Genomic DNA, 25,895 nt, shown 5'->3' with positions numbered 1-25,895 from the left:
ACCTGGACACACACCCACACAGACATGTATATCATAGTGCAGGGGCCCCCAGCCTTGGCAGCAGGGTGAGCCTAAGGTCTGAGTATAAAAACAGAGTTATCTGCTTGTCTTATCACATGGAGGGGGCATCACAGACCTGGAAGGACAGACAGACCAGGTTCCATTCGATTATACTTTGTATTTCTGCTCCAATTCTGGCCCTGATCTAGGTACTAGGAATCCAGAGAAGAAACTGGGCTGCTCTTGAGGAGCAAGTAGCTTGTGAGTTCATGACCTAATCATTATTCCTTCACTTTTTCATTCATTCAGTCAACAAGTACTGACATCACCATTGTGCTGGGTGCTGTGCCTGGACCTACAAATACAGAAATGAGGCATCCACCGTATAACATTGTTCTCCCTGGACTCCTGGACTGAGGTCTGATTATTATTTGAGCAGGATCATGCTGGAGCAGAAAAGGAAAGAATGAACAACTATTGTGCACCCACCACACTTGGCAGGCATGGGCTAGATACTTTATATGTTAACTTTTATCTTCACAGAAACTTTACAAAGTTGACTAACAGTGGTTAAGTGACACCTCTTTGTTCACACAGTCTGGATTTGAACCCATGTCTGACAGAGTGAGTCCAAAATGCTGCTTTTCCACTGCCCACCCTCCTGCCTAATGAAACTCAGGGGGTAGGATGGAGGGCAGAGCTCTGAGATCTTTTTCTCTCTGTGCTTTGGGGAGGGTCCTGGTGACCCTGGACTTCAGTTTACTCTGTTGATGGATAGAAATTGGGACACTGAGTGTCGGAATGTTCAGTCTCCTTTTCCCAATCCTCTGGATCTTTTCCTGGCAATTCTCTTCCCTTTCCCTCATATGGACTGGTACTGCCCCAGACTTCTATCCTCTCTCTGAGCCTGCACCCCCAACTCCCTCCCCTTTCCTCTAATTACCTGGTCACCTCCAAGTGTGCTTGGTCCACCAGAGACCAGAGTCTGGTAAAGGACCTGCCTTGGGGACGAGAGGTCTAAGCCCCAGAACTGCAGGCAGCCCGCCTCTCAGCCAGCCCACTCGTTCAGCTCAGCCTTCCGTCCCTCCCTGTTTCCACAGCCCGCCCCCAACGATTTCCTCCCTTGCTCAGTCACTCGCTGCCTAGTGATCCATGGGTTTTAAATTATAACTGGGACCCAGGAAACGCGTTCCTAAGTACAATATTCATGGGCTGGGCTGACACTTTTAATTAAGGTGATTTACACTGAATTATCCTTGGAAATAAAGAAATGGTGCGCTGCCGGGGAATAAACCATCATCACCAGCCGCCTTTGTAAGTTACACTTCGTTTTAATCTATTTGGGGAATTGTTTATCTAGTTCATTACCCAACCAAACACCGAGGCCAGCCTTAAATAAGGCTTAAGTGGGGGTGGGGGCATTGCCATCTCCACACCCCGCCTCTCCTCCAGAGTCACCCAGCCTCCCTCCAGCTCTTTCCAGCCCCTTTAAAGCACTGACCGGAGAGCTAGCTTCTCAGTCTAGAGGCCAGCACTCCACTCAAAGTGGCTCTGGAAGCCTCCCAGGAAAGGTGTCTGAGCTCAGGCCCAGCCAAGCCTCACTTTCAGCTTTGTGCAATCTCTCCATGTCCAAGTCCTTTTCTTCTGGGTGGAAACTCCTGTCTGAGGGCCACAGAGAAGTCTGGGGCAACCCTTCCATCCTCCTGCCCTTCAAGCTTCAGTTCCCATCTATGTTCCTGCCCATCAGTTCGCATCCAGGTTCTATCCAAAAGCCGTCTTAGCTCAGCACTCCTTGCCCGTCCTCTCCTCCTTCCCTCAGACATTTGCTTCTCTGCCAGCATTACCCTTCCTGACACCCAAGTCAGAAAGCTCTTTCTAGTAAGTACCCAGCAATCATCAGTTCAGTTCTCTTGCTTCATCCTCTACCAGTCTCTCACCATTTGTTCTTCCCACTGCCACTGGTATTGTGCTAGGTCAGCCTCACCATCTGTCCCTTGGACCAGCCCAGCCTGCTCTCTTGCCTCTCTGCTTCTACTTCCAACTCATGCCCCACGCTGGCCTCCAGAGGGATTCTGCTACAGCTCAGCTCCCTCAAAAGCGTCTTCTGGCTCACCAGTGTCCTAATTCCCCATTACCTCTAGGACAACCCTGAGGCATTGAAGGCCCTCCACTATCTGTCCTCAATCTAACTTTGCCCTCCCAGCTCTAACTAGCTGAGTCCTGGGATGCAGGACTGAAGGGGGAAAGCGAGAGGATGGGGTGAGGGAGGGTGTGTGGGTAGAGCCTCTGATCTCCAATGTAAAAGTGTAAGCCTTGGCCAGCGGGAGTTCTGACTCTTTTTCCTGTGGGTGCCTATGTGCCCATGTGCCTCTCGGGGTGTGTGAGCACATCTATGGGTGTTAGAATGGGGATGTGTATGAGTGCCTGTACATCAAGTACATATGTTTGCACCTATGTTTGTGAAAAGCAGCCAGCCCTAGTTTGGGAGCTGGAAGTTCCCCATTTTGCTGTGTGAGACCGGGGGCGGGGCGGGGGCGGGGCGGATGGAGGCTGACGGAGGGTGTGTGTGTGTGTGTGTGTGTGTGTGTGTGTGTGTGTGTGTGTGTGTGTGTGTGTGGTGGTGGTGGTATCTAAAGTAGCAGCTTTGCCCTGGCTGGTGTGGCTCAGTGGATCGAGCACCAGACTGCAAAGCAAAGGGTTGCTGGTTCGATTCCCAGTCAGGGCACATGCCTGGGTTGTGGGCCAGGGGGGCATGTGAGAGGCAACCACACATTGATGTTTCTCCCCCTCTCTTTCCCCTCTCTCTAAAAATATAATACATAAAATTAAAAAAATAAATAAAGTAGCAGCTTGTTTGAGGGGGAGGCCACAGGGAGGCCACAGAGGGAGGCAGAAAGCACAACACCAGGCCCACCATGAAGAGCTCCTTGGGGAGCAACCAGGTGGATGGAGGGACAGTCCCTCCTGGGTGCTGCGGGGGCAGGCTGAAGGAGGGGAGGGAGGGCAAAAGGGATGAAGAAGGCAGGGTAAGAGAGGAAAGGGAACAGCTGGAGAGAAGAGAAGAAGAAAGAAGGGAGGAGAGCATGGTGCTGGGGAGGAAGCCTTCAGCCCTATGCCGCAGATGGGGCATGCTCTCATTTGGCCTCTACCCTCCTGCAGCACTCAGTTTCTCCATCTGTGAAATGGCTGGTAGAAAGCCACTCTCGGCACAGGGAGCTGGGGGCGGGGAGAGGAGGAGGGAACGGATGCCACATTTTTTCCAACCTCCTCTGCCCTCCTGCTGCCTCCCTGAGAGCGGGCAGGGGCGGGGCAAGGGCAGCCGAGGCGGAGCCCTCCCCGCGCGAGCCCGCAGGGAGCTGACACGCTCCTAGGGAATTTATCACGCACCCAATTACAATGTTAATTGGCAAGTTCCTGAAATCAATTAATTCGCAAATTTTTTCCAATTAAAAATCCAGATAAATCACGAGGGCGGCGGCGGGCCGGTCCAGCCTGCAGTCCGGTGGGCGCAGCGGCCGCGGGGAGGGGAGAGAGGGATGACGAGGGGAGGGGGCGGCGGGCGCGGCTGCCCTTGAACGCCTTTGCCGGCCGGTCGGACTGTCAGCGCGCCGGGCTCGGCGGGGCCGAGACAGATAAAACCATCGACCCGTCGCCGCCAGCGCTTCGGCTTTATCGATCCGACGGGAATTTCACTTGCTGTGCAGATCCCGCTGTCCGGCTGTCAGACATCGGCGCGGGGCGGGGGGGCGTCCAGGGGTTAGGGGGTGCTGGGCTGGGCCTGGACGTGAGGGGCACAGCAGTGGGGGAGGCAGCGCATAGACGTGAGAGGTGGCGCAGACGTGGGAGCTCTGGGTGGGGAAACGGACGTGGGAGATCAAGGGTGGAGAAGGAGGGGACGTGGAGGAGGAGGGTCCGTGCAGGGTCATGGGCGGGGGCGGACTAGGAAAGGCTGTGGGCAGAAGTCCTGTCCTGGGCAGAGCAGGGTGGCCCCACGGGGACTGGGCTGTAGGGGGGGCCCCACGGAGGAGGCAAGAAGAGGACTTGGACGCCCATTCCACAGGCCCTTGCGGGTGTATTGCTTTTTAAAAAAAGACATTAAAAAATGTTTATTGATTTTAGAGAGAGGGAGAGAGAAACACCAGTTGGTTGCCTCTCCTAAGCACCCCTACCAGGGACCAAACCCGAAACCCAGGCATGAGCCCTGGCCAGGAATAGATCCCCCAGCCTTTTGGTGTACAGGATGGTGTTCCAACCAACCCAGCCACACTGACCAGGGCAGGGGTGCTCTGCTTTTACAAGGCTCTGCAGATCCCTCCGTCTCTGCCTCTATTCTCTGTTCCTGTTGAGGGGAAGTCCTCCATTGGGAGGAAATTACCCAGAAACCCTCTTGCACAGCCAAGGTATGGGACTCAACGGCAGGAGGATGTTTCTTTCACTCTCTGCCCCTTCCAGGCTAGTCCGGGGTGTGGGGGCGCGGTGTGTGTGTGTGTGTGTGTGTGTGTGTAAAGAGCGTGCACACTAGAGCCAGACTGCTTGAGTGTAAATCTAATCTTTACCACTTTACTAGCTGTGCAACCTTAGAGAAGTCACTTCACCTCTCTGTACCTCAGTTTCCTCATCTCTAAAATGGAATTAATACTTTTTACCTACCCCAAGAGAGTTGTTGTGAAGATTAAATAAATTATATGCTCTGGCACATAGTGAGCATTCAACAGAGTTATTATCATTCTCAGTAGTATAGTCTTCTGTGGTAGTTTTAAGTATTCCCACAGATTCTCTGATGCGCTTCCCTTCAAGAGGTAGAGCTTATAGGTTTATTCTTCTCTCTTAAGTGTGGGCTGGACTAATGAAGAGAGTAGAATATATGGGAAGAAATAGTGTATGACTACCGAGACTAGATCATAAAATGCATTGTGGCTTCCTCCTTAGTCTCTCTCTTGGATCACTTCCTCGGTGGGAAGTCAGCTGCCACGTCATAGGGAAACTCAAGTGGCCCCGTGGAGAGCCCCGTGGTCGAAGACCTGAGGCCTCCTGCCAACAGCCACGTGAGTGAGCAGTCTTGGGGACGGATCCTACGGTCCCCATCAAACCTTCAGATGGCTGCAGCCTTGGTTGGCGTCTTGACTGCAGCCTCACGAGAATGCTGAGCCAGAAGCCGCAACTACCCGCAACTACCCTGCTAAGCCAGTTCCTGAACTGGCCTGTAGAAACTGTGAGAGAATAAATGCAGTTTGAAGTTGCTTGGTTCGGGTGTAACAAAGCAATAGATAAGTAAAAGATCTTTCAAAATTCAGCTTGGGCCTCACCTCCCTCAGGAAGTCTCCTCTGCTCTGTGCTGGGGTTGGCGCCTTGTCTATGCCCCGCCACAGCCCCAGTCCTTCCCATACAGTGGTCTCTATCACTCAGGGTTTCTATTGCCTCGTTCTTCTTACTCCCATACAATGAGCTTCAGAGGGCGAGGCTCGTTCTGATTCTCCTTGGGATCTCCTGCACCCTACACAGGGGACGAGGTGAGAGGGTAGCAGGAAGGAGGATCAGTCTTGTTTGATGACTTAAACTGAACTGGTGGGGCACGCCGTTCCCCTGTGGCAGATTGTATTTTCCAAAGATGACTGCAGCCATATCTCCTCCCGTCACACATGCTCTTCTAAAACATGAGCTTGCCTTCAGCCCATCAAAAGGTGGGGTGAACGCCCCTTCCCTTTGGATCTGGGTGGGCTAATATTGCCTTGATCAATAGAGTACAGCAGAAGTGATATTAAGTGGTTTCTGAGGCGAGGTTATGAGAGCTGACCCAGCTCTGACTGGGTGGCTCAGTGGGTTGGAGCATCGTCCTGCACACCAAAGGGCTGCAGGTTCAATTCCCAGTCAGGGCACATACCCAGGTTGTGGGTTTGATCCCAGGTTGGGGCATGTGTAGGAGGCAGCCGATCAATGTTTTTCTCTCACATTGATGTTTCTCTCTCTCACTCTCAAATCAATAAACATATCCTCAGATGAGCATTAAAAAATAAAGAGTGACCTAGCTTCCATATATTGCTGGTTAGAACACTTGTTTTAGAGCTTTAAGCTGCCATTTAAGAAGTCCAACTACCCCAAAGCTGCCATGCTATGAGAAAGTCTGGGCCATATGGAGAAGCCATGTGTAGATGTTTTGGTCACAGTCCCAGATGAAGTTCCAGACGACAGCCAACATCAACCATACATGTGAGTCACAGGGCTTCCAGATGATCCCAGCTTCCAGCTAGCGAGTCTTCCCAGGCCTTAGATATGTTGGAGTAGACACAAGTCACCCTCTCTGTGGTCTGTCTGAATTTCTGACTCCACGGATTCCATGAACACAATGAAATGGTTGCTTTAAACTGCTGAGATCTGGGGAAATTTGTTACACCCCTCCCCTGCTCTATTAATAGACTGGCTCCTCCCTGAGGCTGTCCAGAAGGCTTCACCCAGTTCTTCAGGCACATACAGGAAGGGTGAAGCAGCGGGAGACATGCCTGAGCACATTCTCAAGGTTGTCACCTTTCAGACCTGGAGATTTGTGGAGAAGGAAGTGGTTACTCCCCTGGATGGTGGCACCAGGCTGCACTTCTGGTGGGGCTACCAGGCCCAGTCCCTGCTGCTGTTACCCTGCCCCGAGGCACAGCATGTAGCGCAGGGGCTGTGGAGTGGCCTATCCCTTTCTAGTTCTTCTTGTGCCCTTTCAAAACTGAGGCCTCAAGAGGGCTACTCTCCTCCCATCTCCAAAAACAGAGCAAGAAGAGAAAAGAAGCACTATTCAGCTGGAGGACCTGAGGATTGAAAGCAGAGCGGAGGAGAATGGTATCAGGAGGCTGGGTGCGGGACGGGTGGCTGTTTCTGGGACTTGGTGGCTACAATCCTGAGCGGAATCCTCTGGCAGGCAAGCTCCCCTGTTAGGTGGCTTACCTGGCGGGCAGTTGGGCCAGGTGTTCCAGTTCTTGCTCCATATGCTCCTGCAACTCGCTGGGCCTCAGCAGGACCTGGCAGATGGGGCAAATAGGGGCCTGGCTGTCAAACAATGCTGCTGCTTTTTTCTTACCTGGTGAGGGAAGAAGAACAGACAGAAATATAAGCGGGGCTGGTCTGCGGAGGGAACCCAGTGTCCTACTCCTCTGACCCAAGCCTGCTGATGCCTCCTAGGGCTTCTTGGCTTCGAGAAAAGTGGGTCTGAGGGTCTCAGAGACTATGAACATCACTCCTCTTGCAGCTCTAGAGGCTGTGGCCATGCACGGCCCCTCTCAGAAATCTATCGGGACACAATCAATGCTCCAGGCCAGCGATTTTCAACCAGTGTGCTGCAAGAATTTTTAAATTATGCAATACCTGACTATTTAGTCAGGGGCACTGACCTCTTTTCCCTTCGATTGTCAAATAAAAGAATGACAACAGCTAACACAACAATAGCCGTCGGCGTGAATGAATCAACATTACACCTATTTTTTTTTTTTTTTTGGTCAGATTGGCAAAAAATATAGTTTTTGGTGTGCCGCAGACTTTTAGTAGTTAGTTTTTTTGTGCTATGAGATGAAGAAGGTTGAAAATCGCTGCTCTAGGCAATCAAACCTTGATCACTTCATTTCACACAGGTTAGTGAAGGTCTCAGTTTAATCACACCATCGCCCGGAATATCCAGTGCCCGCTTTGTCTCTCCTTTCCCCTTACTGCCTCCACGCCCCCCAAATCTGGAGAAGGAAGAAAAGAGGGAGAAAGGGGATCCATCCTGCAGTCGTTCCACACCGCCTGCTGTCCACTCTAAGTAGTGGGGCGGACTGCATTCGGATCAAGTCCCTGCCTGTGAGCCCTCACAGTCAAGTGGAAAAGGCTGAAAAGGATCCACGTGAATGTCATCTTTTAGGGTAGCTTTCTGTCCCAGTTCCTCACTTTTCCACAGGGTTCTTTCTTTCCACAGCCTCTTCTTTCCTCGTTTTGCAAGCTGGACAGTCTTGTTCGTTCTTGGCTCTAATTTCCACCTGTGCCCTATTGGCTCCAGAATCTGTATCTCTACCCTGGATCCCTCTCGTGTTCTCCAGACCCCTATATGTGAGGGCCTTTTGGACACCAATGCCTGGATGTCCCCGAAGAATCTGAAACTCAACAATCCAAAAACGAATTTTTCAGGTTCTTTACCCTTCCCAGACCCGCTCCCTCTCCAGCAGTGCCCATCTCAGCTCACCTGCGTTCCCCTGGTCATCCAAGCCAGGAACATTTGCTTCAGTGCCCACATTGATTTAACCACCAAGTCCTGCCCACTTGCAGCTCCAGTATTCCTGGAATCCATATTCTCCCTGTTTAGGTCATGCCACCTCTCACTTGGATAAACCTCACTGGCCTCTGAGAACCTCACAGATTCTGGGCTCTCTCCCTCCAAAATGTCCTTCAAAGTATGTGCTTTCAATACACAAGCACACATAGGTGTAGTGCTGGCTGTGCTGGCTGGGTGCCGGCTGAGAGCCTACACTCTGTCCCCACTCTGTCCCTGATGGTAACCAGAACACCCCACGCTGGGATGGAGCGTGAAGGTTGCCTAGTACACCCGCTGGGGGTGCCTACCCCCACTCCCTTGCCGCTTTCCCCAGAAGCTGCTCCCCTGGCCTCTGCTCTTAGGCGTAAAGTTGAGGAGCCTTATTTATGTGGAAACGTCCCTGCCTATCCGTGTGAACTCTGACTGTAGAAAGGACTTCTTTAGTTTAAGCTCAGACCTTTCTCCCTGCTTCTTCTGCCCACTGGTGCCCAGAGAAGGTCAAAATCAGTTTTCAGAGAGATGAAGGCAATGCCAGTGATGATCAAGATGGTTGCTTAAGTAAGGTTGCCAGATTAAAAATATAAGATGCCTAGTTAAATATGAATTTCAGATAAATAATGAATAATTGTTAGTGTAAGTATGTCTGAAATGTTGCATGGAACATACTTATACTAACAGTTATTCATTACTTTTCTAAAATGTAAATTTACCTGAGTGCCCTGTATTTTTATTTGTTGAGCAGAGCAACCCCATGCCTGAGGGAGCTCGCAGCTCAGGCTGGACACAAGGACTCACCTCCCTTCGACACAGACTGAGGATGATCACGGCTCTCCTGCATGTTCAAAGGAAGGAGTGATTCATTTTGGATATGTGTCTTGGGGAGTGGAAAAAAGAAGGCTTAACCAATGAAATGAAATTTAAGTTGTGACTTAGAATTGTTCCAGGCAGAGAATGGGAACACATGAATGAGTAAAGGAGTGGGTTGTGAGTTCCTGGTGGGCAGGGGCCATTTCTTACCCATCTTTCTATCCACAGACAATTGAAAACAGACCCAACATAGACCAGATGCTCAATGATAAAGCAAGGGAAAGGAGAAGAGGAAGGGAGGGAGCTGACGTAGGAACGAAGAGCAGGCTGCCCTGGAAGTCAGATGACCTCTGCAGAGTTGGGGTGTCAGCTGTGGAGGCTTTGTGTCACAGTGAGGTAGAAAAGTCTCTAGCCTGTGTGGCTAGGTCCCTGAGGAGGGCAAGGGGCCCTACTGATCATGTGCCTTGGTGGCTGTACCTCAGAGGCTCAGGGGACAGTTGGCAGGCAGCTCTGAGTAAAAGAAGCAGATGTAGTCCTGGTCTGGAAGTGAGGAGATGAGGATATTTTTTTTTATCCTCATCTGAGAACAGTTTTTTCCCCCATTGCTTTTAGTGAGAGAGGAAGGGAGAGAGAGACACAAACATCAACGTGAGAGAGAAGCATTGATTGGTTGCTTTCTGTACGCACCCGGACCAGGGATCTCACGTGCGGGACAGGGAACTGAACCTGCAACCTAGGCATGCGCCCTGACTGGGAATCAAACCCGAAACCTTCCAGCTACAGGATGATGCTCCAACCAACTGAGCCACACTGGCCAGGGCAGGCGATGAGGGTTTGAGTCTTAGCTCTGCCTCGAACTGCACTCAGCCAGAGAATCTCAGAGGTGAGTGAGAACCTAGATAGCCTCCAGGTCATTATCTTTATTTTATAGGTGGGAAAACTGAGGCTCAGAACTGGACAGGAACCCCTGTACTTGGCTCTTGATCTCATTGCCTCATTTATTTATACATTCAGCAAACATTTATTGAACAATTATTATGCTTCAGGTATTGATATTATTCTAGAAGAAGCTGGAATTCAGAGATAAATGGAACACATTCTTGGTCTCAAGGAGATCACAAACTAGTAGAAAAGCAAAAAGGGAGCATCAGTTATTCCAGCCAGTGTAGCTCTGGTCAGGGCTGAGGGAGGCATGAATGGGTGCTCTGGGTAGTGGCAGGAAAGGGCCAGAAGCTGGCTGGTAGGGTCCAGGGGAAGGATGACTAAGGGAGAGTTGACAAGGCTGTTGAAACAAATCACTGAGGCAAAGCCTGGGTTTAAGGAGGAGAATGGTAAGAGAGGAGACTGGAAGAAGAGAGGATCCGAGGCATGGGGTCTGAGCTGAGGTCGGAATACGAGGGTAAAGCCCCTTTTAGCCTGCGACGCCACCTCCGGCTCTTAGGGCTACTTAGAGCCCAGCTTTTCCCCTCCGAGCCTGGCACCAGGCGTCAGCGTTCCCACATACCTGTTCTCAGTTCACCTGTCTGGCTGCCGCAGAGATCTGCCTCTCTGAAACTGACGCGTGGCGCCAGTTTTCCTGTCGGGACAATGGGCCCGGCTCTTGGCTCCCAGCTTCAGGGGTAGCATTGACAAGGGTCTGCCGAGGAACCCACAGCCAACGTTCTCCATCCCAGCCCTGCTTCCTCAGGGGTTAGAGTGGCAGGTGTCAGCACGACCATGGGCCTCCTGCTTCCCCTCCCCCGCTGTGTTCCCTATAATTTTATATTGAGACCTGTGGTCATGACGTGGGTTTTACTGCACTAACGACATGGCCTGCCCAGGTTTAATGACAAAATCCATACCCTGGCCCTAGGCCTGCTCCTCGTTTGCATAATTCCCAGAATACAGCTCCCTGAAGCTTTTGACCTGGGCCATTACAGTGGCCATAAAATGGGCCATAAAACTGCTGGGGATGGCCAAGAGGAGGGGGCTGTGGTCTTGTGGGGGTGGGAATGAAGTCCTCACCCCCTACTCTTCCTGGGCCTGGGAGGAGGCATCCTCTGGCTCTTCTCAGTTCCTGGGACCTGGGAGTCCATCTCAGGCTGGAGCGGCCTCCAGAAGTCAGCCCCGCTGATGCAGGGATCCTTTCTCCAACGCCGCTGCCAGCATCACAGGTAGGCAGACCGAGCCCACCAGGGGCAGGCTGTCAGGAGGCGTCTTGCCCTTGAGCATCCCTCACTCCTGTCCCTGACCTCCCATCCCATAGCTGGCCAAGCCCTTTGCCACAGGTGGGTCTAGGACATTTGAGCCTAGGTTGAATCTTGTCCCTCTTCCGGAGGCCTAGCTCCCTAGGGAGGTCAGGAGCCAGTCTGTGCAGCACGGTGGGGAGACACGGGATGCATGAGGGGACGGGGACAGGGACTGGGACGGGCTGTCAGTGCTAAAGATGATGAATGGGGGAGGTGAGGCGGGAGGCCCAGTGTTATCGGCAGCGGATGGCAGGTGCGGGCGCTTGCCGCTCCTGCTAATCCCCGGGCGCTGCCTCAGCCCTTGCACTGATAACGAGGAAATGGGACTGACAACAATTTTTAGCTGAGAGATTCTTCACCAAAATGCCAGGCGGCCGGAGGTCTGACAGCGCCTGATTGAGTGTGTGAGTGTGTGGGGGGAACGCCCGTAGCCCCCTCCCCTCTCATGCAAAGATGGATCGTTCATTCCGCCTCCCGTCCACATTCATTACCGCACCTCCCTCCCGCCACCCCAGTTCCCACAGAACCTGCCACCTCCACTTCTGTGCCTGCCACAGGTATCCCCTGAAGCAAGAGGAGGGTGGAGAGCAGCGGGGGCCCTGACCCCATCCTCAGTCTTAGGTAGGGCATTTCAAGCTCAAAGAGCCAAGAGGTGACCGCAGAGTCAGGGCTGAGAGACAGGCCCTGCCTGGAGGCTCCCTAGCCATGTGGCCTCCAGAGGGTCTCTTTCCCTTCTTGAGCTGCTGAAATACCTTCCCCCCGGAAAACGAGAGGCTTCAACAGGAAGTGACTGACTGGACTGTGACGGGCGATATAGGCATGCTGAGGAGAGAGGAGAGGTCAAGCCCAGTAACCTCTTCCCGCCTGGGCCAGGCTCTGGCCAGTACAGCCCTCAAGCCTTGGAACAAAGCCTCAGGTAACCTGGGGTCCCAGATCAGCCCTCTGCTGCCCTCCTCTGTTGGGAACTGCTGGCCATTGGGAGCAAGGAACTTCGCGGCTGGCACAGCTGCTTCTTCCGGGCCTTCTTCCGCGGTGAGGTCTGGTGCAGAATTGGGCGCTGGAGGATGAGGGTGTCCTTCAAAGGGGAAGCCTTCCCTTCCTAGGTCACTAACTCACGTCTGGCCCCGCAACTCCCCACCGTGTGATGGCCTCTTTGGCTTGGCCTGTTTGGTTTTGTCCTGGATCTGTTGCCTGTGGCTCCATTCTTGCCTCTCTGTTTATTCAAGCAGCAAATCCCAGCACCATGATCTTTTCTCTACAGACCCGATAGGCAGGACTTGACTGCCTGGTGTCTGACCTAAGGAGGAGGATGGTTAAAATGAGGGTGAGGGTTAACTCTAATGACAAATGGCAACAGAGGCTGGAACTTTTAAGAGTATGTGTGTATACACGTGTGTGTCCTGTCCTTCCTGGCCCTGTACCCCAAGCAAAAGGGTTCCCACTTCCTAGCGACCAAGACACAGAAGAGCCTTCAAGCAACATTCAATAGTTACCTCTTACCAGATGTGAGGCCTTCAGCAAATCACAACACTTTTGAGCTTTAATTTCTTCTTGCATGAAACAGCAATAATCATTATTAACTCCTAGGACTTTCATGAATATCCAATTAAATCAAGACTGTGTACAAATGATGAGTCATTATTATCTCTAGTTGGACACCAGCACGGTTTATTTGTGCCTGTTATTTACCCCATCCTGATATCAGTCTGACCTTTGCCCTGGATCTGGCCTTCTTCCCTGCTATGACCAAGGTTGTGTATCACTCAGTGGGTACCTTGGCCCTTCCAGCCTCCATGGAGTTCCTTCTTATCCATCCATACCCATGTATGTATTTATTGGTTTGCATGTCGATGTACCTGTCCATCCATCCATTCATTTATCAATAATAATAATAATAATAAGTTGTTTATTGGCTATTATTATATATTAGGCTGTAGGTTTAGTGCTGCACACATTTTATCTCATTTCATCCTTACAACAGTCCTATGAGTTTAGGCATTATTTCTATCACACTGATGAGGAAAATGGAGTTCAGGACAATGTAGTGACAGAGCTGGAAGGTTCAGAGCAGGGATTTAAATCCAGGTGTTTCTGACTCCAAAAACTAGGGCTCTTAACCGTGGGATAATACCCAGTTACCTGCCTACCCATCTGCTCACCAAGGAATGAATCAATGATATTCAACAAATGTCGATGGAATCCTGATGACGGGTCTGCTGGCACAACTGCCATGCACTGACAAACAAGACAGACACACTGCCTGCCCTCAGGAAGTTTAGGACCTAACTGTGGATAGATATATTAAACGAATGTCCCCAGAGTGGTCTTAGAAAAAGGGAAATACACAGAACTTAGGAGTATACCATCTAGTGTGGGAGGTGAAGGAAGTGATGTTTAAGCAAAGGTTTGAAGGATGCGTGGGAACCAGTCAGGCAGCAATTGTGAAGAAGCTGTGTTCTAGACAGAAAACAGCATGCTTGAAGGCACAGAGGGGAGAAAGCCTAAGTGAAGAATTGAAGAGTTCAGTGTGGCTGGTGCAGAGAGTGAGGGGCAGAGTGTTGAGACACGATGACAGAGAGGAGGATTTAAAAAGTTACATTAAAAAAATATATACAAGTGAGAAGCCATCAAAGAATTTAAAGCATGGGAGTGGCGTATCAGACTTGCGTTTTTTTTGAAATTTTTATTTTTATTTTTGAAAAATGTTAGTATAAGCCATGAACTATACCATCTCCTCTGTCTAGGGATTTAAGACCCAGTGAGAAATGCGAAATAAAAGCCACAAAAGAATTGAGAGAAGAGGTATGCCTTGCCCCTCCAACTGTGAAAGCAATCAGAAAGAGTAGGAAGTTGGAAAATGAAAGGCAAGATGGAAGATTGGTTGTCTCTTTTGATGGGAATGATTGTTACTTTTAAGCAACTAGTAAAAACGTGATACATTTGGAAAGATTAGATTAGAGTAACACTTTGGAAGGTTCTGTACAGCAGGTTAAAATAATCAGAATCCATTGAAATGATGAATCAATCATCTAGAAGGATGATTGTATTAGTTTTCCATTGCTGCATAATAATTTGCCACTTAGTAGCTCACAATACCCACTTTTTATCACACAGTTTTGTAACAAACATTTAGTACAGAGTGACTGGGCTCTCCTTTTGGGGGTCACACAGGCTGAAGTCAAGATGGTGGCTGGGCTGGGTGCTTATCTAGAGGGTGTGGGAAAGAGTATGAGTCCAAGCTCTTTTGGATATTGGCAGAATTCAGTTCCTTGCAGCTGAAGGACTGAAGCCTCACTTTTTTGCTGGGTGTCATCTGGGGTTTACTCCCTGCTTCTAGAAGCCACACACACTCCTTCTCACCTGGCCCCCTCAGAGCACCAAGTCCTTCTCACGCTTCAAATTTCACTAGAGAGGGGAAGGGAGGGAGAAAGAGAGGGGGAGAAACATCGATCTGTTGCCTCCTGCATGCCCACAACCGGGGACCTGGCCTGCAACCCTGCAACCCAGGCATGTGCCCTGACTGGGAATCGAACCAGCATACTTTTGGTTCACAGGTCGAAGCTGAATCCACTGAGCCACACTAGCCAGGGCTCTCTCTGACATCTTAATCTGCCCAGACTGGCATTTTAAAAAGATCATTGTAACTGTAAATGCAGGAAGGCTGTTTAGGATATTATCTCACTAACTCAGGTGAGACAAAATGGTGACTTGTCCTAGCATGATGCTGCTGCCGGAGGTAACAGAGGCAGAGGGATCGGAGATGGGGACAAAGGACGGGAAGAACCAAAGGTGACTTCAAGGTTCCTGGCTTGTGCCACTGGTAGATGGTAGACTATTTACTGACTTGTGGAAAAAGAGGATGAGCAGCAGGCTTGGTAAGGAAGAAAATGTGTTCAGTTTTGGATTCACTTAGTCTGAGGAACTAAGACACGTTAAGATATCCGTGTGAAAATGATGAGTAGGCAGTCAGGATACATCAGCCAGGGCTAGAATTATAGAACTAGAGACACTGGCATAGACATAAGCAGTGAAGTTCATGACTGAATTCCTCGTGACAAGAACAATGTCTGGCATACGGTGAATATCCAATAAATATTTATTGAATGAGTGGATAAAGGAATGATTTTAAGAGTAGGTGAGATCACTTTGGGGAGACAGTATCCTGTAAAGGGAGGTTGGAACAGGACCCTAAGTAACTCCAACAGGTAGAAGAAGTTTAAGTCATCAAAGATGAAGAAGGATCAGCCAAGGAGGGGATGAAAACAAATGCGATGTCATTGAAGCCAAAAAAGGGAAGAATTTCACAGCATGGGGAGAATGTTATGGGTAGGGCACTTGCTGCTGAGAGGCGACAAACATAAGGCATGAAAAGTGCCCCACCCACCCATCATAGCCACAGCACAACTACCCCCCACTGCCTCTGTTCGTCATCCATCCAAACCACCTAATTGCTCATCCACTCTCCCCTCTCACTCATCCCTTTCCGCCTTCTCTTCTCTCCAGAAAACCATGATTGGTGCCTCTGCTGAGTGTGGAACAGGAAGAGTTAACGTGCTGACAGACGGCATTTTTTACCTTCAGTCAATATGAACAAGGCCCCAAGACTATGATTCCAAACATCTGGATTTCATCAATATGTGATCTGTCATCGTATATTGGCATTCCCCAGTCCCTGCGCCAGAGCAATGCGGCTGGTTTTATTAATACGTCAAATACATTATCCGTGTAATACACTTGTCTGGCTGGGGCCTCCCGCTGGGGCGGGGCGGCGGATTTGAATGTATGATGAATCAGTTTGCATTACATGTTCGTAAGTCATCATTTGTCAGGATTAATAGGCATCCCTGGTCGAGGAGGTGGGGGTGGGGTGGGCAGAGGAGAGATGTGCATTTAGCTGGGGCCCATACTTACCTGCCAGTGCCAAGAGATGCCATGAAAACAGCTGTGCGCCCTCCTGCCCAGACATGGCACTGGAGAGGGAGAGGTGACATTTTTAGCAGTCCCAGAGTCATTTGCAACCAAGTAGGCCTATTTGTCTCTGCTTTGGGCTTGCCAAGCAACCAAAAGGGATACGGCAGGGACCCCTTGCACAAGCTGGCTAACTCCTACTCATCCTCTAGGACTCACAATTTCTTCCTTTGGGGAGCTTCCCCTGACTTCCTCAGACTGCACTAGGTGCCTCCTCTGGGCCTCTGGTGCTGCCTCTAGTCACACAATGTTATAATTGCCTATTTTGACCACACATTTCTTGAGGGTAAGGAGTAAGTTGTTCGCTGGTGCAGCCCCAGCGTCTAGCAGAAGGCATAGCCCAAAATAAGAGAATAGTACTGTAGTAGTAAGTGTAGAAATCAATAAATATTCCTTGAATGAATTAATGATGACATCTGACCTTGCTGAACCCCCCCAAAGATGCAGATGTTAGCTGGGGGATGTTGTAGGTTTTTCTCTGATTCCTTGCCCCCTCTCTGACCCTGGCCTGGTCATCTTACTATACGTGCTTTTCTCACTTGCTCCTCTTCCTTCCATAAAACATGTGCAGACCCCCTCACACAGCACCAGGTTTCTTACATGTAACACATATACTCAGATATAATACACAGGGGTAACAGGTTCATGCCCACAAGCCTTTGCCATTTTCCATTCTCCCTCTACTCTGCTGGCAGAAGCTCAGATCGGCACTACCCGCCCCCCCCCCCCCGCCCCCCCCCGCCCCCTTGCCGTGGCCTCCTGCTAGCTCCAGGTCCTTGTGAAACTAGAACCTGGCTGGAGCCCTGACCCCTATTGTGATGGATGCTATTCACTGTCTCCAGAAACACAGGGGGTCTAGATTAAGTCAGACGTGGCTCCTGGGTGGCCCATAGCACACGTCTGCAAGACAGGCAGGTGGAGGTCAGCCTGTGTGGATAGGTTGAGGCTCAGACTTGGGCCTGAGCTGGAGCCAAGGGCTGTGGGCCAAGGCCCGCTGAAGCTCACCGAGTCTTGGGCATGGAACCTGGACCCGCGGCCCCATGAGCTTTCGCTCTAGCCGAGTGCACCAACCCACCTGTTCGGGGGCTTCAGGGCTCACAGCTATTTCACACCGCTGACCTTGGCTGTCCCAAGCACAGTGCAGCCTCTCTCTTTTTCTGGAGCTACAGTTCAGTTCCTCTCCCCCCTCAGCTGATAACTTCCAGACAGTGCCCTGGGCTGGGCCAGGCCAGTGGTGGGTGCAGCAGGTGGGGCCTTCCAGAGTTCCCCGGAGCAGGCTTTACAAACTGCAGAAAAGGGCCCAATTCAGGAAACTATCCACAGGTGGACATGTACACATGTCCTTTCAAATGTTGACATATGTGCCCATGTGGGCATTGGCATACACAGGTGCTCGGACAACTGTGGGTATTTTTCCACATCTAGGTAAACACACCTGAGCACCACGCATATACGCAAACATAGACTGAGTATACCTGTATCCTCTCGCCAGCATGCCCACACACTTCACTCTCCCCTAGTGCCTTCCTTGCCATGAAGCCAAAATGCTAGGACTGTACTGTTTAAAGTAAAGTAAATCCGAGTGTGCTTTACCCCCTGCTGGCTCTGACTACGGGCTTATAAAAATGAAGTGGGAACCTCCACAGCTGTGGGCAATAAATCGTGAACCGCTAAGGAGGGCAGTGTTACCTGCTTTCTAGGCTGGTGGGTGGAACTTGGGGCACTGATTACAAGTGCCTGCAGGGCGGGATGGCAGCGGGCCAGCTGCTCAGCCGGCCGCAGGCACTGCCTGCTAGCCCAGCCCAGGCCAGCTGTCTCCAATAGACCTGCGGGGTCAACAGACCCAGAGCCCTAGGGGGTGAGTCCGGACCAAGAGAGGAGCAGAGAGAAGTCGAGGAAGAGAAGGGCTGGGGTGGGGGGGGCAGAGTGAGCAAGACAGCCACGTGCTGCTGAGGCTGAGGGGAGCCCTCGCATCTGGAGATCAATTAGCATCAATTACTGACTTCATTTAATTGTCGTCCAAGATGAATTTGTCATTTTTAGCTGGGAATTAATGGGAGACCTTCACCTCTCCCTGGCAGCAGCTGCGGAGCCAACAGCGGTCACCTCAGCCTCCTAGGAGCCCTGAATCCTGCTTGGGGCTGGGGCCAGGCGGGGGCAGGCAGCTGGTGGGGCTTCTGCTCCCTGGGCATGCTCTGGCCTGTCCCACGGCCGGCCAGCCTGGCCCGCTGCAGCCCAGGGCCAAGATGGGGGCTGTGGGCCCTGCGCAGCAGCCCTTTGCAGCCTCTGGCTTCAGCCAGAAATTAATTTGCTGGGCTGAGCATGTTTACCTTTTCCCAGCAAAGGCGAGACAGTAAACAGCGGACCAGCGGCTGAAATTGAATTGATAACTGCATCAACGTGCCAGATAACGCCTAAAATAATACGCCGATAAGGAAATTCGATTTGATTTGCTGCTGCGCATCAGATTGGCCCCATCTGTAGCTGCCTGTAATCATTTTCAATTGCGTTGGGAAACCTTATTTGTCCTTAAATATTTCTGTCATTTTTCATTGCTGGCGACAGATCCTTGGGCAGGTGGCAGGGGTGCGCTGCTTCTGTGGGCGCAGGGCGGCGGCCCGAGGAGGAGGGGTGGTGTGGACTCGAAGGGAAGGAGGCAGGGAGCAGGCAGCCGGGCGGTGACAGCTGTTCCTCCAATCAATCACACTGTCGACAGGGAGGGACGACTGGCTGGCAGAAATTGAGTTTGCCTCACAGGGGACGATTGAGCAAATTAATAGCCCATTAGCCAAGCAGTGACCTGAGAAATGAAGGTGCAGGGGTTCCTGCTCACTCAGGCCGGCTGGGGTGGGGCAGGGCAGGAGGGTCTGGGGAGGGGAGATCCATGGAGGAGTTTTCGAAGAGGAGGGAGGGACATGTTGCTGGGATGGGGAACGCGCCTGCCGGAGTGGATGGTGAGAGAGCAGAGATGTGAAGTTGGTGGAGGTGGGGTCGAGACGCAGACAGCCTAGGAGACATGCTGGGGACGCGGCGGGGGCTGGGAGAGGGGGCACCACTGATGTCTCTTTACCATTTTCCCATCACGCCCTTTGGGACTGAACACCATACCAATAAACTCTTCTCCATCCTAGGTCCGTAAATACTTTCTTGACTTTCTTAGCCTTCCCAAAACCTGCATGTCCCCTGGAGCCACCGCTCCCTGTAGAACTCCCCAGTGCAGGCTGTTCATTCTTTCAGCTCCAGGTTCCTCAGGCCAGGAGGTAGGGTCAGCGTCTTCCTTGGTGCTCACTGCTGCTTCCAGACCACTGCTTCTCCACCCTATGGGCTCTGAGGTCAAGTACCACCCTGCATCCCCATCACTGTAGTCCTCCATTCTCCACACACACTGAGGGCTTGGACACTCACCGGTCTACCCCAAACCTCGTCACCGCTGCCCTGATCTCAACTTCCGTTATTTTCCCCTGTATTCCACTTCTTCCTGGAGGACCTTGTCAACAACCCAAATGGCTCTGTGATAGATCTCCCTCTCCCCCAAGCCCTCTCATGGCCTGTTCCCGTCGTACTTGCTCCTCACTCTACTCTCCCATCTCCCAAGACACCACTTATTCATGGATTCTAGCCTGGACCCCCGGGCGCTCATCAGTCCCTTGCCAACATCCTCACCCTTGTTACTACTTATGCCGTTTCCACAATCCAACTATTCTCCTTTTTATCTCAGACACGTAGGCAGCTGAATGCAGCTGGAGAAAAATCACAAAACCACGAAGATATGTGCCGATAAAAATTCATAGGGCCCAATCTCAGCACTACTAAGCAATCTTTTTACATGCCCTTCCTTGGTCAGCTCTCTCTCTCCTTTCCCAAAGAGACAATTCAATAATATTTTACTATCTTGAGTCCCCTCCCCATCTTCTGTCCCTCTCTCTCTTACTAGGTGCCTTGCTTCCTACTTGACAGAAATTTGAAGTTCTTAGGCATGAATTCCCTCAACTTCCACATCCACCCTCATCTCCTTTTTTGTCCTTCTGATGTCAGCGGAAGAGGAGCTTGCTCTCTCCTGCCTTAGCTTAATCCATTGTGCTGTACTTAGAATCCCATTCCTACCTATGATCCTTGGGAAGGCTGTTGTGATCCCCCTCTCTCCTGCGCCCCCCTTTTCCTCCTCATGCTTCGTTCTGTCAGCATATACATGCTAGAATCTCCTCCATTGCACGACATCAACAACCCATCCCTCTCTTCCATACGGCACCTGGAAGCTACTGCCATTTCCTTCTCCTTCTCTTTTCGCCTAAGAGGCTCCAAAGAGTCTTACTGGTTGTCCATACCCCTTTATCTCCTAAGCACTTCTTAACTCAACTGCAACCTGATTTTCAGCCCCACCACTCTACTCTCCATCAAACTGCTTTCAGTCAGATCCCTGATGCTCACCATTTGCCAAATATAATGGCTACTCTAGTTATATTCATTCATTTGTTAATTCAGTAAGTATTTATTGTCTTCCGTGTACTAAGCACTGCACTAAGATCTAAGGATAAAATGGAATCTGTTTCTTTACGGAGCTTACAAAGTAGGAAGCAATAAAGTAATTATGTAAAAATTGTGAAATGGCAGGTGCGCCACAGGGCGGCGACGGTGCTCTGGGAGCCTAGAAGACGGCGGTCTGCCCTGCTCCGCGGAGCCCAGAAAGGGTTCTCTGAGGATGAGACACGGGCTGAAATGTGATGGATAAGTAGGAGTTGACCAGATGCGAAGGAACGGAAGTGGTAACATTGATCAAAATACTCTGTGCCAAGCACCGTGCTATTTAATCCCCACTTGGTAGCTGAGGAGAGAGGCACACAAAAGTTCTCCCACATGCCCACGGGAGCCCGGTGAGTGCTGGGGCTAAACTTTTAACACAGGCAACGCAACAGCAGAGCCCATGCTCTTACCTACTCCGTCCCACAAGCCTTGCATTCATCTACTCTCTCCTCCGCACTCTCATGCCCTCAGTTTGTACCTCCAGTCCTGACCTATCTGTGTCACTGTGCACCAGGTTCTCTACTTGGATGTCCCACAGGCTCTTTCCATTGAGCTTGCCCGAAACGGGACTTAACCACTTCTAACCTGTCTTCCTCCTGCTTTTTCTGTTTCAGTGAATGGCACCGCCATCCACAGTCCTCCCTAAGTTGGCAGCTTGGATCCTTAGTCTTCAGTAAATCAACATCTTAGCTGTTTTTACCTCCTAAGTATCCTCAGAACGAACTTCTTTTCTCCATACCCTGGTTCAGGCATCATCATCGCCTGTCTTTACTATTAAGCCTCCTAACCCAGCTCTCTCCCCTCTAATCCATTTCAATCTTCACAGTTAGAAGGATCTTCCTAAAACAAATCAGATCCTATCATTCAGCTACTTCCGACCTTCCTCGGCTCCCAAAGCCCACCGCATGGACTCTGAACTTAGCATACGAGCCCCTGTCCAACCTCATCCCCCCTCCAGCAATGCTGTGTGCTGTGGTGGTACAGGACCCACCTCGTCGCTTAGCATTCTCCCTGCCGGTTATGGCTGTGACATCCCTCTCCCGAGGGCCAGCCTGTAACTCCTAAGACCGTACCACGCCACGCTTCCTCTTTGAAGCCTTCCCTAATAGTTAATGACTCTATTTTCCATCTATGTTTCTTATCTCTCTCTACCTTTCTTATTGCACACATCATATCATGTTGCAATTAATAGTTTGTCCAATGTCTCACCTTGTAGACTCAGCCCCTTGAGGGCAGGGAGGGCATCTGACTCATGCCGGTGTACTCAGGGCCTGACACAGGGTCTGGCAGGAGTGGGGGGTAGTGACTGTCGAAGAACTCAGTGGCCACGTTTATGGGAGGAGCCCTGGAAGGGGCTGCAGGAGAACCTCCAGGAAGAGAGTAAAAGACAGCAGGGGGTGGGAGGCAGAGGTGTGGGGGCCAGAGAAGTGGGAATAGGGGAAGGGAGGCAATGGGGGAAGGCTGAAAATTCCTTTTGCTTAAATGAAAGCTGGCTTCACAGTCAGTGAGAGGCAGAGACCCCAAATGTTTCAAAAGGTAGAGGCTCTGAAAAGACAGAGGCTCCATAACTGCTGCTCCAGAAAATCCCATGTGTTCCCAGTCCTGGCGAGAAGAGGATGGGCAGAGACCACCACGTGAACACACCAGACAGTAAAATCCCACACCTAGAAACACCGACAGACGTACCCACCAGGACCCCCACATGCTCACAGAGGCTCCCCAGCAGCCTCCGCCACCATGGAGCCCTCTGCTAGCCTCTATGCTGGCCCACCACCCACCCGGAACCCCTGGGCGGCTCGCTCTCTCCCTCTCTCGCTCAGCAATTTCCCTACCCAAGAAAGCTCTAAGGGTTTCAATTACCGGCGCATGGGATTTAGTGCCCTGGGCTTCTCTGACTGGAGGAGATTTATTTGAAGGTTTAGTGTCGTGGAGAATTCACGTCTTCACTCCCAGGAGCCCAGCTTCCGTCCTGAGCCCCTAAATCAGGAACCAAGATGGGCTATTGTCACTTACCGCATTAGCCTCGTTAGCGGACCAGGAGGGGTGATTAATAGCAATGCACACACAGCCATCCTGCTCGCTGGCTGCTCTGCCTCTGCGTGTGACCTGGGGAGGGGGTGGGGAGTGGCTGAGCCTGCTCCAGGGGTCTGGGCTAGAGCCTTGGCACCACTGCCAGGCAGGGAAATCCCTGCAGCCCTTCCAGATCCCGGGACAGATCAAGGATTACTGAGCCTGGCCAGAGAGGGCCCGCTGGAGGCCTTGGGACCTGCCTCCTGAAGGAGGCAAGAAAGTAGGGGAGTATGAGGGGGCTGGTTCTAGGGTAAGGTCCCAAGTGTACGTCTGAGAGATGTGTGTGTGGTGCAGGGTAGAGTGTGTGTATGTGAGGGTGAAGCACGTAGAGAGGTGCGGGTATGTTTATCTCGTTTCTCAAACACCCTTTGAGTGCTTACTACGAGCCAAGTGACATTCTAAGAGCCAGAGATCCAACACTGAAGAAGAAAGACAAGGGCCCTGGAAAAGAGGAGGTGTTTGTGTGTGCGTGTGTGTGTGTGTGAGAGAGAGAAATAGGTATAAGGAAGAATGGGAGAAGGAGAAAGACGCGCGGGAGAGAAATAAAAAAGCGTGGCTGAGAGAGATGTGTGAGTATGTGAGTGAGGGAGAGGCTTGTTGTGAGACAGACAGAGGTCTGTGTCTGTGAGCAGGAGACGGGGAGAAGGCAGGTGGGAGGGAGCCGCTTGAGAGATGTTTGTGTGCACTGGGGGGTGTGCGTGGCAGCGGGTGGGCGAGGGGCTGAGGAAGGAGCGTGACAGAGATGCGGTGTGAGCGGAGTGTGCGGGTGTGAGCGGCGTGGATGGGAGAGGGGGGCACACGGCGAGAGAGGGAGAGTATGGGGGAGCCAGGGTGCAGGACGGAGGTTTCTCTGTGCGTGAGAGACGAGAGAGGGAGGGGGAGAGAGAAGGGTATGCATATGGGTGATGAGATGGGGGGATGTTACCTGACAGAGAGAGGGAACAGACTAGTGTGTGAGAGGCAGTATGTCTATGAGGAGAGAGATGGCAAAGAAGAGGAGAGTGAATGTGTGTTTTCTCTCTTTTTTGTCTCAGCAAATTCTCCTCCGCATAGCCCTTTTGTCCCCCAAATTTTTGGAGTCAGGCTAACCTAGGTGTGAATTTCAGCTTTGGGAACTTCATTCATTGATGTATCCATTCATTCACCAAATTGTACTGAACATCTGCTAGATTTTACCTTCCTGTGCCTCATTTTTCTTACCTATAAAACGGAGACTAAAAGGGTGGTTACGATAACTCAGTGATGTAATTTAATAAAATGTCTTGTGAGCACACAGAATGGGGGGCTGGGTACACTCTGGCACGACACCTGCCATGCAGGTAGCCGTGGAGCTAGGCTGGCCCTTCTGCCAACCCTGTCTCCTTGTCTCTCTTCTTTCCATCTCCCTTACCTCTCTCTCTCTCTCTCTCTCTCTCTCTCTCTCTCTCTCAATCACAGCTGAGCCATAGTATTAATTATTAGAACCAATTGACTGTTTAGACTCTGATGTTTTAACTAATCACCACTAATGGCAATCACAATCATTTAGTTGCCAGGCAAACCCTTCTCGTAGCTGAGAGCAGACTAGAGTGGGGGTCCAGGAATAACTGGGATCTGGAAATGACGGGAAAGATTACTGCTGCCAGAGAGAGGCTCCCTTCCCTGGGGGCCCCGGGCCAGCAGCCTACAGCCCAGGGGCCCTGTGGACCAGCCAGGTCCCCTGGGGCAAGCCAGCTGGGCCCTGTCTTGGATGCCGGTTGGCCCCCTTCCCCATCCTCTTTCTTCTCTGCCATTTGGCCTCAGCCTCCCCTTTTGACAGAATTCTGTCATGGGAGTCTCCAGCAACCACCACCCTGGACCAGAAATAGCCTAACTGCTCCCCTTCCCTGAATTGCTTTTCACTTGTAATTCCTAAAAGTCTGCTTCCAGGAAGAGTTGTTAGTCATAGGTTCAAATCCCACTTCCTTGTGGGGCACTGGGTGGAAGCTGCCTGGGATGGAAAGATGCACCCTGTCCATGCTGGCTGAGGGCTTACGTGAAGAGAGAGGAAAAACTGCAGTGTGCTGCTGAGTGCGGAGAGAACACCAGGGCTGGGTATGGGACCCGGGCTCTGTGCACCTGCGAGGACACCTGCTTTCTGGTCCTGCCTCCTTCATGGTGGAGCCTCAGAGCCCCAGCCTGCATGCAGCCCTGTCCCAGCCCCACCCTACGTCTGCCCCAGTCTAGCAGGGGAAGCCAGATCCCCAGACGTCAGGGAAGCCAGATTCAGGGTGGAGGCCAGGCAGGGCGGAGGCCAGGCAGGGCGGGACCACAGGGTCCAGATGTCCTAGAGGGGGTGGCCTAGGCGCCCATGGTCAGTAGGTGTCGCTGTGGCTCCAGCACTGGGAGGGGGTGTCAGGCGGTAGGCCCTGGAGCAGGCTCAGGTGCGGGTGCTCCTTGGCCTCCCCTTACTCCCCTTCCCACCCCACCCCCACCTCAGGCTTCCAGCCAAGTTTGAAAGCTTTTCAAACTTTAAGTGTACGCATGAACACTTAGGGGCTTGTATCAAAATGTAGATTCTGATTGGGTTGCTCTGGAGCAGGTCCCAAGATTTTGCATTTCTATGGAGCTTTTGGGGGAAACCGATGCTGGTCTGCGGGACACCCTTTGAGTATCAGAGTCCTAACATAGCTGGCTCCCCAGAGGGGACCACTGACTCTGCCCCCTTCCAAAGCCAATCCTCACCCTCGCTCCTATTTCCTCAATAAAGCTCCCAGACCAGAGGCCTTGGGTAACTATTAGCAATCCCTTCTTTTTTGGAGATAGGCTCAGCTAGACCAGCATAAAGCAGGCAGTTTCTAGGGAAGCTCTGAAGCAAAACTAACCCCAGCGCTCTGAGCCAACCCAGCCCTATGTCCTAGCTCAAATCCTAAACTTCAATCTAAGCCTGAGTCTAATCCTAATTCCCCAGAATAACGCCAGTGCCCACCTTCGGAGCTACATCCCGATGCCAACCTCAGCCCAACTCTTGTGTCCTCTAAAGTCCAACCCTTGGGCTATCACTTGCTTCAGTCCTGTCC

General features: G+C 51.5%; 1 protein-coding gene across 2 annotated transcripts in view; it reads right to left on the bottom strand.

Annotated features, from left to right (window-relative positions):
* Positions 1 to 25,895, bottom strand: part of RNF220 (ring finger protein 220) — a 222,959-nt gene that overhangs the window by 29,044 nt on the left and 168,020 nt on the right. For both annotated transcript variants that reach the window (XM_054572121.1, XM_054572122.1), the window contains exon 2: positions 6,928 to 7,060. In XM_054572121.1, the coding sequence (XP_054428096.1) occupies positions 6,928 to 7,060 (133 nt within the window). The remainder of the gene's footprint in view (positions 1 to 6,927; positions 7,061 to 25,895) is intronic.

This window comes from Pteronotus mesoamericanus, unplaced genomic scaffold (assembly GCF_021234165.1).
Source record: "Pteronotus mesoamericanus isolate MK-2021 breed Mesoamerican mustached bat unplaced genomic scaffold, CSHL_Meso_final contig_221, whole genome shotgun sequence".
Taxonomy (NCBI): Eukaryota; Metazoa; Chordata; class Mammalia; order Chiroptera; family Mormoopidae; genus Pteronotus; species Pteronotus mesoamericanus.
The sequence above is the reverse complement of the archived record's forward strand: the minus strand, read 5'-3'. Positions and strand labels throughout refer to the sequence as shown.